Raw genomic sequence first — 13,601 nt, forward strand, 5'->3', positions numbered from 1 at the left:
TAAGTGAAAGAAACAAGACACAAAAGGCCATGAGCTCCATGCATGCAAGTGTCCAGAATAAGCAAGTCCACAGAGACACAGTAGATTAGGACTGCCAGGGACTGGAGGAAGGGAGGGAGTGGAGAGAGACTGCTGAAGGGAACGGAGTTTCTTTTTAGGATGGTATGACTATACTAAAAACCACTGGATTATACACTTTATTTTTATTTTATTTTTTATTTATTTATTTTTGAGACAGAGTCTCACTTTGTTGCCCAGGCTATTTTGAGTGCCGTGGCATCAGCCTAGCTCACAGCAACCTCAAACTCCTGGGCTCAAGCAATCCTCTTGCCTCAGCCTCCCAAGTAGCTGGGACTACAGGCATGTGCCGCCATGCCCGGCTCATTTTTTCTATATATATAAGTTGGCCAATTAATTTCTTTCTATTTATAGTAGAGACGGGGGTCTCACTCTTGCTCAGGCTGGTTTCGAACTCCTGACCTCGAGCAATCTGCCCGCCTCGGCCTCCCAGAGTGCTAGGGATTATACACTTTAAAAGTGTGAATTTGGGCCTGGTGCAGTGGCTCCCAGCATTCTGGGATTATAGGCATGAGAAAGCAGCTCTTCCAGGTCCCCTTCCTTGGGGATTTCCCATTCAGAAGAGCAAAGCTACATCTTGCCCAGATGGGTCTCTCTGGGAGGTGGGGAGGGGTGCCCCAGGAGAGAGGGTGCTGGCAGAGCGCTCCCCAGGCCTTACTCAGCAAACTCAACAGAGCTCTACCTGTCTGTCTGTCCTAGAATTAGAATGTGTGTACGTGTGTGTGTGTGTGTGTGTGTATGTGTTCTTATCAACACCGATTTGAATTGAGAATGAAGTCCTATGTTTTCTGATGGGAATTCAGTCTGAGATGGCTGAGGGATCTGAGGCTGGGGCTTGACTTTGCCATTTTAGACACACTTTCTATAAACTGAACTGGCTGAATCTACAGCTCCCAGGTTTTGGTGAAGTACACATAGAGTACATTGGAAATTATATTATTTGTAATATGCGATTTAAAAATAACAAAACAAAACTAGATGTCAACTTTCAAATGTGTGAGTGGGTTATATGCATATTTCCTCAACATTCTTCTTCTTTTTGTCTCACTCTGTTGTCTGGGCTAGAGTGCCGTGGCGTCAGCCTAGCTTACAGCAACCTCAAACTCCTGGGCTCAGGCAATCCTTCTGCCTCAGCCTCCCTAGTAGCCGGGACTACAGGCATGTGCCACCATGCCCGGCTAATTTTTTATATAGTTTTAGTTGGCCAATTAATTTCTTTCTATTTTTAGTAGAGATAGGTTCTTGCTATTGCTCAGGCTGGTCTGGAACTCCTGAGCTCAAATGATCCGCCCACCTCGGCCTCCCAGAGAGCCAGGATTACAGGCGTGAGCCACCACGCCCGGCCCACACTTCTTCTTTCTTTACCTCTATTCACTCCCCAACCAACTGCACACCTGAAAGTTTTCCTACCAGTTCGCCAAATCCTTATCCATACTCTTATCATACCTTTATGTTACCTGACCACCCTTTAGCATTTACTTAGCAGCTACTGGGTACAAACTCTGTGCCCACCAGCCAGAGAGGGGTTTTCACTATCTGCTTTTCAGCCTCTGTTTTCATCTGTAAACTAGGATAACATCTTCTCTTTGAAGGGAGATAATGGGTAGGTGTGGGTGGTGAGTTGTAAATGATAACTTTAATGCAGGCGGAAGGTATAGCTACTTTCCTGGCCCCCTGGCTGTTCCCAAAATACCTGAACCCTTTTGGGGAGGGTTTAAGTTTTGCATAATTTATTTAGTCAGTAATTTGAACCCAAATTCTGTCTGATGGAGACACAGCCTTGAAGAGGAGGGGAAGGGATAGATCAGGTGTCAGGAAATGTTTCTGGAGTACTCACTCTAACCCTCACGGTCCTTGGTCACTGGAGGTGAAAGAAGTGTATTCCCTAAGCCGTGCTGCAAGTGGCTCTCTAGCTGGCTGGAACCAGATTTAGAAGCCATTAGTTCACACTAGGGCTCATTCCGGAAAAAATGGCTGTCTGTAGGGATGGGATCAGGAAAGACTTCTGGGAGGAGGAGTATTCGAAAGGGCCCTGAAGGATGAGCAGGAGTCTGCCTGACAGCAAAAAAGGCAGAGGGAGGCCAGGAAAATCCTAGCACTCTGGGAGGCTGAGGCGGGAGGATCGCTCAAGGTCAGGAGTTCAAAAGCAGCCTGAGCAAGAGTGAGGACCGCCCCCCCCCCAGTCTCTACTAAAAAATAGAAAGAAATTAGCTGGACAACTAAAAATATATAGAAAAAATTAGCCGGGCATGGCGGCGCATGCCTGTAGCCCCAGCTACTCGGGAGGCTGAGGCAGGAGGATCGCTTGAGCCCAGGAGGTTGAGGTTGCTGTGAGCTAGGCTGACGCCATAGCACTCTAGCCCAAGCAACAGAGTGAGACTCTGTCTCAAAAAAAAAAAAAAAAAAAAAGCAGAGAGGACATTACGAGCACAGGCTGGATGGAAAATGACCTGTCCTGGTGCCGGGCAGGGATTAAGTGGCTACTCTGCAAAGAGCCTTGAGAGGAGGAAAACTTGAAGATGGAAGCTTGAGTCCTTGGGCCTGGGACTGGGGGTACAGGGTTAGGTTAGTAGACAGAACCGTGGTGTTTGGGGCGCGAAGGAAAGTTTGCTGGAGAGCTGCCTGGTCTCAGATGTCGCCAAGCCTTCCCTGATCGTCAGTCAAAGCCTGGTTTGGTTTTGGGGGAAGCTCCTGAGTGGGGAGAGGAAGGACACAGCTCCTGGACCCTTCGGAAGGGCTGGCCATGGTGTTCACCAGCCGCATTTGGGATTAATTACCGAAGGCCTCCGTGCCTCCCCCAAGATCGGGCTTAGCCAGAAAGCAGGCGGTGCTCCTGTCCGGTGGGAACAGGGAGCTGGAACTGGGAGTTAGGGGTTGGGAATTTGGCTCTGGGCAGGTTTTGCTTCATTTCTAGAAGACGGGGATAACAATAGTGCCCATTTCATGGGATTAAATGAGAGTGTGTCCTGGAGGGAAGCTGGCATAGAGGAGGATAAGCCACAGCCGTCATTGGAACGAGACAATTCCAGCACATCCCAGAGGCAGGGCCCTTGCTGGGGTTGTGTTTCCAGGGGAGGAACCAGTCTGTCTTGGACACTGATGGAACAGTGAGTTTTTTACTGCTCAGAGGCAATCATGTCATTATCCTTCTCTTTACCTTTCCATGGCTCCCTACTGTCTTCCAGATAAAGCCTCAATTCTGTAACTTGACCAATACAGTGCTGCAAGGCCAGGCCCCTGTGGTCATGCCCATATTCACTTGAGCCCCTTACTGCTCTTGCCACCTCCCTGGGCACCTATGGCGCCTCCCACCTGTGGTTAGTTCCTCCCAAGCCTGGGGTTGCTCTGGCTCTTCTGCAGGAATCTCTGCCTCTTCCCCTCCTTTCCTGGCCATTCCTGCATGTCCTCTTCAGCACTCCCTCTGGATGTTACTTCCTCAGGGACTGGCCCTGGGGTCTTCTCCAGGGGACATCCAGCCCCCTGCACCCCGCTGCTCTCAGCGCTCTGCTCTCTGTTTTCCTGCTGTCTGTCTGCCTTCCCCAAGGCTGGGAGGTGGCATCCACTAAGTGTCTATTGAACTAATGGATGAAAAGGGGGCAGCTCTAAGAAAAAAGAGGTCACTGTACGCTGGCCAAACGTCCCAACAGGTATCCATTTCAGCAGGGTGGGGATTATCAGTAACTATGCTTTATAAATAAGGAAGCTCAGGCTAAGGTAATCTCACTTTGCCCGACATTCAGATTTCTGGACACCTGCATGGGAGCCAGCACGCTGGGCCTTCCCCAGATGGCACGCGCAGGGGGTGCCAGCTGAGAGCGAGGATGCGAGGCCATCACACCAGGTGGGAGCTGAGGCTCCAGGACCTTGCACAAGGGCTTGCTTCCTGGGACTTCAATTATTCACAGGGCTGGTGAAGGGTTAAAGGAACTGCGGGTCAAATGCCTCGCCTGGTGTCCAACACACGGCACAAACTCAGCAAGTATTTATTGATTCTTCTCTTAGCCTTAAGGATGGAAGGCACAGGCCCAGAAAAGGTCCCTGAGCTGAGACACTCATCTAGAGAAGAACTAGGTGTGCATCCTATGGCCCCACCCTACAGGGACACCCCTATCCCTTCCCCCCCTGCCCCCCAACTCTAGGAGTCAGTGTCGTGAGAATGCACGCCTCTGTGGATGTCTTCAATTTAGTGATGGCACCCACTAGCTCAGCCAGGGGCCTGCTGAGTGGGGAGGCTCCAGAGGGGCTGTTGTGCTTGAGGCTCTAGAGCCGAGATCTACTCTAAAAGGCAGGGAGGGCCCTCAGCGGTCCTCCCAGGGAAGTCTGAGCGGTTTACCCTGGGGTTCAAGTCTTCTCCCCCAGACCTGCTAGCAACCAGATCATGCCCAGCTGCCAGCTCCCCTTTGGGTCTCACTCTTCTTCCAGGGGAGCTGGGAGGTTGGAGAGAGGTGTTCTGCAAGGGAGTGATGGTCAGAAGTCACCTTTGGAAGGAACCGTCTCACGCCTTAGCACGTTTATGTGGCTGTCTCGTCCTGAGGCCAGCATCTCTCATCCTTTGTGTCCCTAGCATCCAGCACACCGCCTGGAATGCAGGAAGCGGTTGCTGAATGAAGTAATGAATTATGTTTCAGCATTCGAGAGTGCTTAGTGTGTAAGTAAATGTAAATGAGGGCTGCCAGCGGTTCCCTTCACCTCACTGGAGCCTCACAACTGCCCCTGCACTGGGAGCCACAGGTGAGGAGACCCAGGCTTGGGGCTGTTAAGTGACTTGTTGTTCAAGGCCACCCAGTGGCAGATCCCAGCCTATCAGGATGGTTCCTGGGAAAGTAAAGGACTGGGAGGAACCTTGATGAATTGGGGCAATTGGCAGAAGAGTAACTCTCAGTCCAAAATGACTGGATCAAATGATTCGAGTGTGAAGAAGAAACCCGTCAGAGCTTCCCGGTGGAACTGCCCAGTTGGGGCTATTAGGGGTGACTTCTTAGCAGAACAGAAGGGCAGGACCCTGGGGTGCAGAACGGACTCTTTTCTGGTCGACCCTAGCACACAGAAAACTGCCAACCTGGCTTTGCACCTGGGAATCTTAAGAGTATCATGAGAAAGAGTCCCCCTGGGATCACGGCCCTCTCATCACTCTGCTTCCAGCAAGTGCTTTTCCTTTAACAAAGCCCACTTGCCGTCTCCAAGGCCCGCATCCAGCACTTGCGCCACCGGGGGTGCTAAGCGTCTGTTTACTTGAGAGTCTCCATCCCTGGACTGTGGGCCTTGGAGAGGAAAGAATGGGCGCACCTTGAGCTCCATACCTGCTGCGGCGGGTTACTGGGTGGGGGAAAGGTGGGGTTCAGCTAGCCCAGCACTGACATCGCACAGTGCAACGTCAAACGTGGCGTTTCCCCCAGGTGGGCGCACGGTTAACACAAGCCTGCGGATAAACACTCCACTGGGGCAATAACTATGCACATTTACTGAGCCCTGGGAGGAATGGTGGTCACGTGGCCGTCGAGGGCGGTGCCCTCAGCTTTGAGATGGAGTTAACTCCAAATCTAATCACAGAAGGCTTTCTGGAGGAGGCGGGAATTTTTATGGCGGTCGGTTGTGGCTTTCTCTGAACAGCGAGGATGCGCTTAGCCCCCTAGGGACCAAGTAGCTCCTGAGGTGAGCTTCTTGCTGGGCATCGAGGTCCAGGGGGCGACGGGGGTCCAGGTTGGGAGAAGGGGCTGGGGGGCTGGAGTCACAGGCCCAGGCCCAGCGTGGGTCCCACGACCTGCCCTTCCGCTGTCTCTGCGCACTGGGCGCGCCGCGACAGCGCCAGGTCGGTGCAGCGGGGCCCTGGTGCTGGGTGCAGGCCCGGAGGTCCCGGCCGCCCGAAAGGAGGGCGCCCCTGGCCGGGGGTTGGGTCCCAAGGCTCGGCCGAGCCCAGCCGCGGCCCTCTCCCGGCGCAGTGCCGCCGGGGTCCCCCAGCCGCCCGCGGGGGCAAGGCGCGCGCTCCCCGAGGGGCCGGGCTGCGCAGCCGGCGGCCTGCGTTGGGCGGCGGTGGCACGAGAGGGCCATCTGCCTGGGTGCCGAGAACTGCAGCGCTGCGGTGCGAGGCGCGGCCCGTCCCGGCCCCCTGCCCGGCGCGCACGCACCTACCCACGCCCGCAGCGCCCGCCGCCCCAGCCCCTCGCCAGGCCCAGACCAGCCTGGGCGCGGGAGGAGGTGCAGGGATTAGTGGACCCCTCCCCCAGGGCTGCCCTCGCCCCGCCCGAGGCGGCGGGGACCCCGGGGCTCGGGGCCGGTGCGGGAGCTTCGCCTCGGCGGGGCCGGGCTGCGGACTCGGCCTCCCCGGCGGGGGCTGCACGGCGCAGGCCGAGGTGCGGGCGCGCTGTCAGGCTGCAGCCCGGCTCGGGTGCGGGGGGCGGGCTCAGCGCCGGGGTCGCCGGCTCCTTTCCCCCTTGAGGCCACGGCCGGGCGGGCAGTGCCCCGGCGGGTAACCCGACCCGGCTCCCCGGAGCCGCTCGCCCCGCACGGCCGGACAGGGGAGGGAGAGCACGGGGGCGGGGGAAGGGACGGGGCGGTGGGTGAGGGGCTGTGGGGAGCGCAAGGCCGACTGCCCGGCCCGTCTGCGCCGCAGTAGGGCGGCTGCCCGCGGCGCCCCGGACCAGCCAGCCCCCTGCCTCGCGGGCGTCGAGCCTGCGGCAGGAGGGAGCCCCGGGGCTGCACAGGCTGGGCTCGGGGAGGCAGACCCGAGCTGCTGCCTCCATTTTGTTTCCTGCTCAGCTTGGTCTGTGGTGGTGTGGTGTGGGTTTGGGGTGCGGCCGGGTAGGGGGTTCACCTGCGGCCGCGCCTGCTCGGGGCCTGAGGCCTCGAAGACCCCAACCCAAGCCCCCAGGTGAGCCCTGTGGCAGGAGGGGGGTTGCTTTGGCCTCGGGCCGAGCCAAGCGGGCTGAGGGCAGGTGCCCAGTGGATGGGGAGCCTGGGCTGTAACCTAAGATGGAGGCCGGGACTGACGCGGGCCGGAGCGGGGCTGGCGGCGCGTTCGGACAGGCCTCAGCCGGGCCAGGTGCCGCCCGGGCTGGGGTTCGAGACGGGCAGGGTGCTGGAGCCGAGTGCAGCCCGGGGCCTGCGCAGTGCCCCGAGGTAGGTGAGGGGATCGGAATGCCACCCACGACGCCCGCAGGCCCGGACACTCCTTGGAGGCACGCGAGGCCCCTGGGGAGCCCGCCTCAGGCCCCGCCCGGGCAGCCGGGCCGGCCCGTGGGCCCGGACCGCGAGCGGCCGCAGGGGGAGGGAAGAGAGGGGGCGGCCGCGGCAGCTCCGCTGATTGGGCGGTGCGTTCGTGAGCCCTACTTCACCCGCCCTGAACCCCGAAGAGTGAGGCGAGGGAGCGCGCGCGCACGGCGGGGGGAAGGGGTGCGCGCGCACTCCGGGCCCAGCCGCACGCGGGCCGGCGCGAGGCGCTCGGTCGCACGCGCCGCCGCGGGGGCGCGCGCGGTGGGGGTGTGAGGAGGAGGAGGAGGCGGCGGCGGAGGAGGAATAGGCCGGGGCAGGTCGCGCTCGCTGCCTTCTCCCTGGAAGAGAGACGAGGGGGGAGGGGGGTGCGGCGAGCGGCTCCTCTCTCCCCACCGCTCCGCTCGCGCCCCAGTGTAATGAGGGTCACCCCCTCCCCCCAGCTGGCCCGGGAGGGGGCGCGGGGCACGGTAACTAGTGCGCTGGGGTGGGCGGCGGGCAGGCGCGAGGAGGAGGGCGGAGGCGGCCGGGCGGGGAAGATGGTGGTGGCCGTGAGGTGAGGGGCTCGGGGGTGGGCCAGGCGCGGCGCGGGGTTGGTGGCCGGCGGCGCTGCAGCCGTGGCCCCCTCCCCCTCCTCCATCACTACCAGCCGGGCTCAGGCCTAGCTGGCCGGGCTGCCGCGAACTTCCTCCCGGCGCGGCCCGTGCCCCGCCGGCCGCCCGCGAGCACCTCGGCCTCCGCCTCCCCTCAGGTAGCCGGCTGGAGAGCACGGGGCCGGCTGCCCTCCCGCAGCAAACTTTGCTTGCTGCTGAATATTGATGAGCGAGATCGGCTCGGCCCGGAGGTGCGGCCGCGTCTGCGGGAAGGAGCGCGGCCCGGGCAGGCGGCGGCGGCGGCGGCGTCGGCAGCAGCCATGTTTGTCAAGCTGAAGCAGCTGCTGCTGCCCTGACTCGGCTTCGCCCGCCACCTCTGTTTCTCGCCCCGCCGCGTCCCGGCCCCCGGGCCCTGCAGCTGCGGACCGAGCCGGCCGGCAGTCAGGAAGGCCAGCGCCCGGGTGCATCCGCCTCGGCCAGCTCGCCTGCGGCCTGGGCACGGCCCCTGCGAAGGCTCCGGCGCTGGCCGGGCGCAGGGTGCAGCGCTATTGTGACCGCTGCGCCCGGGCGAGCGAGCCAGGAAGGAGGAGGGGTGCCTTTTTGTGCAGCGCCCGGGGGCCCCCTCGGACCCCGCAGCCCCCTCCCTTCCAGAGATCCTGCCCCTGGACCCCTGGCAGGGGAGGGGAAGGACGATTCCTGGTTGAGATCTGAGAATTTTGACTGCCAGAGGGATTTAATTTTAGTTCAGCCCAAGTGTCCACCAGTCTGCAGTGGAGGAAAAAGGGACGGGCTGTTTCCATGTGGCAGGATCTCTGCCCAGCTTCGGGAAGACGGTGTTTGCGGAGGCTCGCCGAGGCCATTTTTACATCTTCAGTCCGGGGAACTTTTTCCGCCCATGGACGTGCAACAGAAAGGCGCATAGAGGCCAGCAGGCCTTGAGAAGTGGCTGCCATTTTGAAGAGAAGAGTCAGATGGCCTATTAGATTAATTGCTGTGTTTTTGGATTCTAGGTTGATGCCGGCCCAGGATGGATCAGACCTGTGAACTACCTAGAAGAAATTGTCTGCTGCCCTTTTCCAATCCAGTGAATTTAGATGCCCCAGAAGACAAGGACAACCCTTTCGGTAATGGTCAATCCAATTTTTCTGAGCCACTTAATGGGTGTACTATGCAGTTATCGACTGCCAGTGGAACATCCCAAAATGCTTATGGACAAGATTCTCCATCTTGTTACATTCCACTGCGGAGACTACAGGATTTGGCCTCCATGATCAATGTAGAGTATTTAAATGGGTCTGCTGATGGATCAGAATCCTTTCAAGACCCTGAAAAAAGTGATTCAAGAGCTCAGTCGCCAGTTGTTTGCACTTCCTTGAGTCCTGGTGGTCCTACAGCACTTGCTATGAAACAGGAACCCTCTTGTAATAACTCCCCTGAACTCCAGGTAAAAGTAACAAAGACTATCAAGAATGGCTTTCTGCACTTTGAGAATTTTACTTGTGTGGACGATACAGATGTAGATTCTGAAATGGACCCAGAACAGCCAGTCACAGAGGATGAGAGTATAGAGGAGATCTATGAGGAAACTCAGACCAATGCCACCTGCAATTATGAGCCTAAATCAGAGAATGGTGTAAAAATGGCCATGGGAAGTGAACAAGACAGCACACCAGAGAGTAGACACGGTGCAGTCAAATCGCCATTCTTGCCGTTAGCTCCTCAAACTGAAACACAGAAAAATAAGCAAAGAAATGAAGTGGACGGCAGCAGTGAAAAAGCAGCCCTTCTCCCAACCCCTTTTTCACTAGGAGATACAAACATTACCATAGAAGAGCAATTAAACTCAATAAATTTATCTTTTCAGGATGATCCAGACTCCAGTACCAGTACATTAGGAAACATGCTAGAATTACCTGGAACTTCATCATCATCTACTTCACAGGAATTGCCATTTGTAAGCAGTTTTTGGTATAACTTAAATATATACATACATGTGTATCTACAGGCCACTAAAAGGGAAACTTGTGAGAAATTTGTTTTTGGTTGCTTATGAGTTCACAGCTGAAAGCTTATTACTAATGTAGATGAGCTTTTGGGGGAAAATTTTACTTTGATTTTTAAACTTCTTTCTACTGTATGAGTTTGGTTCTTTTCAGCTTTTCCTAAGCAACTCTCCATTGAGGACCAGTTAACTTTTAAGGGTATTTGACTGAGTTCATTGATTTTCAAGATGGAAGTATACATTTCATTAGCTTTAAAAAAAAAAAAAAAAAGAGGGGCTTTGGCCTGCCAGTATCCTGAGTGCTGATGAACCAGTTTATTTCTTGGAGTCCTGTTTCTGTGTAAAGCATGGCTTATTTATCAGTTGGTGGGTTGACTGTTGCTGCAGGTTGAAGTACATTTTGAGCACAGATTGAAAGTGACTAAGATGAGAAGGCTTTCTTGGATATCAGTCAAAATTTAAATTAGGCTAATTTTTCTGAATGTAGAGCAAGCATCCTATATAGGCTTTTGATAACTGCCACCATCAGCTCTTGAACATTTTATAGTTAATTTTTTTTTTTTTTTTTTTTAAAAGAGACAGCAATCTCACTGTGTTGCCCAGGCTGGCCTTTAACTCCTGGGCTCTAGTGATTCTTCTCCCTAACCCTCCCAAGTAGCTGGGACTACAGTAGTTTTCAGTTTTGAAGTATATATGTTGTGTGGTGTATGTACATATATGTGTATGTAGAAATGGAGAAAATCTAATTTGAGTTGCTGTTTATAGCATTGGTATGTAGTATTAGAGGGCAGTGAACGATAACATTGTTTTTATTTGAATTTATGCAGAATTTCTTGATTTGTCTAGTTAGCTATTATGATCAGTTGACTTAGCCTCAGTTTCATCACTTCTGAATTCCAAAGGTATTTGATTACTGTAAGATTTCTTTCAGCTTTAGATACTTGATTCTGATTTTGTTTCTATGCAGACATGTGGTCACTGGTAATGGCATCAAACAGGATTTATTTATTTATTTATTTTTGCCAGCAAATGCCTCAGAAGTACCACGTAAAGGTTTTATAAGAAAAACTTACAGTACATAGTGATTGTTTTGAGTGCCTAAACATTCACTTAACTGTATATCCCCGCTGTTGTTTAAAGTTACAGAGGGAGAATGTGGGTGTGTCGCTTTTTTATTTCTGTTGATTCATGTCTTAAATATGCATTAGTACTCCTTGGTTTCTTAGTTTGGCAACTGCAGATTTAAAAAATTAGGCTCCATGGTTATCTTAGGTCTGTATTGTCCTAGATATTTATTATGGTGGATAGGCTGTTTTGAAAACCTATTGGCAGCTTAGAAAAATTCTTGAATTCACATTGAAGTTTAGTTTACATATATGTAGTTTTGTTTTTGTTTTCACATACAAATTTAAGTCTGAAAATGGAGATAGATGTTTCTCTGCAGACATACAAATGGAATTGTGGCCGGGTGCTGTGGCTCAGGCCTGTAATCCTAGCAGTCTGGGAGGCCAAGGCGGGTGGATTGCTTGAGGTCAGTTCAAAACCAGCCTGAGCAAGAGCGAGACCCCGTCTCTACTATAAATAGAAAGAAATTAATTGGCCAACTAATATATATAGAAAAAATTAGCTGGGCATGGTGGTGCATGCCTGTAGTCCCAGCTACTCGGGAGGCCGAGGCAGGAAGATTGCTTGAGCCCAGGAGTTTGAGGTTGCTGTGAGCTAGGCTGACGTCATGGCATCCACGCTAGCCTGGGCAACAAAGCGAGACTCTGTTTCAGAAAAAAAAACAAAACACAACAACAACAAAAAAACAAATGGAATTGTAAGCCTGTGTGGTTCTTATCAAACATGTTTGTGGAATATTGGTTCTATTAAGAACAATTGAAAATATTGGAGCCTTTAGACAGTATCTTATTCTTTTTTTTTTCTATTTCTATAATTTTTTTCTATTAGATGGCCAATTAATTTCTTTCTATTTATAGTAGAGACGGGTCTAGCTCTTGCTTAGGCTGGTTTTGAACTGCTGACCTCAAGCAGTCTTCCCGCCTCGGCCTCCCAGACTGCTAAGATTACAGGCCTGAGCCGCCGCGCCCGGCCAGTATTTTATTCTTCTAAAATGGGAGTTAGCAAAATTGTATAAATGCAGAAAACTTTTTGAGGGAGAAAATCTAAATTGCTCACAGACTTTATAGATTTGAAAAAGCAGTATCTAGTTTATTGTTTTAGGACTTTGGTTCCAGGTAGTGGTTGAAATCTATTGGTTTTTATTTTTGCCTTTTTTTTTTTTTCCTCGAGATAGTCTCTCTCTCTGTTGCCTGAGCTAGAGTGCCATGGTGTCAGCCTAGCTCACGGCAACCTCAAACTCCTGGGCTCAAGCGATCCTCCTGCTTCAGCCTCCCTAGTAGCTGGGACTACAGGCACGCGCCACCATGCCCGGCTAATTTTTTTATATATATGTATTTTTTAGTTGTCCAGCTAATTTCTATTTTTTTAGTAGAGACCGCATTTTGCTCTTGCTCAGGCTAGTCTGAAATTCCTGAGCTCAAACAATGCCCCTGCCTCAGGCCTCCCAGAGTGCTAGGATTACAGGCGTGAGCCACCACGCCCAGCCAGCCTTTGATATTTTTTAACTGAGGATTTAAAAAGAGAGGTCAATCTCAGTGTAAATTTAGCTTAACAATATAGCTTGGAAAAGGTGTAATTAAAAATACTTCTATGTAGCCATATAGTATTGACTTCACAGTTGATTTTAAGTTCATCTATGGAGTAGGTATAGATGCTATGCTGAGGGCTGGAAATTTTAGAAAATCCTTAGCAAATTCTGTATGTCTTTTATTCTCTCTGTAACGTAATGATAGAGTAAGATTCTCTTGGTAGTGGGTAAGAGTAACTATTAGGGTTGTAGACCCCTGTCCAGAATCAGAGAAAGATGCATAAATCAAGATCACATTTTCTGTTGTTTTATTTATCTAGCTCTAAGCAGACAGATTGACTCCTGTCATAAATGAGCAGCCTGTTCAGTTTACCCTCATGTGCTCTTCATGTATTTTTTTCTGTGAACAGTGATGTGAAATGATTGTCATTACTGTTTATAATCCTGACCTGGTGCTTTCATATTTAACTGAGTTGATACCGTCTGATTTGTGCTTTGTACATAGTAGGTGTTTGATAAAATACTGAAGGAAGGTTTGTCCCCAGAATTCCAAGTTCCAATAGGCAATAACTTAGAGTGTATTAAGTGCTTTGGTCTCTATTGTCTCATTGGGTCTTCCTAGCTTTGTAGTGAAAAGAGATGTCATAGAAGAATTAGGTTAGCTTTTATGGCACTTGAGATCATTGGAGTCAAACTTGAAATCATAGAGTTAACTGAATACCTGTGGCTTACTCTACTGACTTCTGAAAGGTCTCTGCTACCTCTTTGCCTGTGTCTGAGATAACGCTTGGATTTCTCCCTGCTAGGATGATTTAGAGCAGTTGTTTTCTATTCTCCCTCACTTAGGTATTTTTATGAAGAATGTATACTATAGTTATATTCATTAATTAATGATCCTCAAAGTTTTTAGAATGTAGCCAGCTTCAGGATGGTTTGACATATATATGATACCATGGATGTTTAAGGAATCCAGTGGAGAGATGAATGAAACCTAGAGTTGAGGCTTAAAGAAGTGGGACTCAAATTGGCCTTGGCTGGATTGGTTTTGTTAGGTTTAGAAGGGTACTTT

General features: G+C 52.3%; 1 protein-coding gene across 8 annotated transcripts in view; it reads left to right on the forward strand.

Annotated features, from left to right (window-relative positions):
- The first annotated feature begins 5,613 nt into the window (after positions 1-5,613).
- The window catches only part of NSD1 (nuclear receptor binding SET domain protein 1), a 158,908-nt gene continuing 150,920 nt past the window's right edge, over positions 5,614-13,601 (forward strand). Inside the window, exons 1-3 of one of the 8 annotated variants that reach the window (XM_075998476.1) lie at positions 7,539-7,754; positions 8,888-9,321; positions 9,742-9,831. In XM_075998476.1, coding sequence (XP_075854591.1) covers positions 8,905-9,321; positions 9,742-9,831 — 507 coding nt within the window. In that variant the 5' untranslated portion in view covers positions 7,539-7,754; positions 8,888-8,904. Of the gene's footprint in view, positions 5,731-6,238; positions 6,429-6,797; positions 6,947-7,537; positions 7,755-7,981; positions 8,036-8,887; positions 9,832-13,601 lie in introns of those variants that run through there. The other 7 variants (XM_075998477.1, XM_075998474.1, XM_012787320.3 and 4 more) reach the window with 7 other exon arrangements.

The sequence above is a fragment of the Microcebus murinus genome, chromosome 28 (genome assembly GCF_040939455.1).
Source record: "Microcebus murinus isolate Inina chromosome 28, M.murinus_Inina_mat1.0, whole genome shotgun sequence".
NCBI classification, from domain to species: domain Eukaryota; kingdom Metazoa; phylum Chordata; class Mammalia; order Primates; family Cheirogaleidae; genus Microcebus; species Microcebus murinus.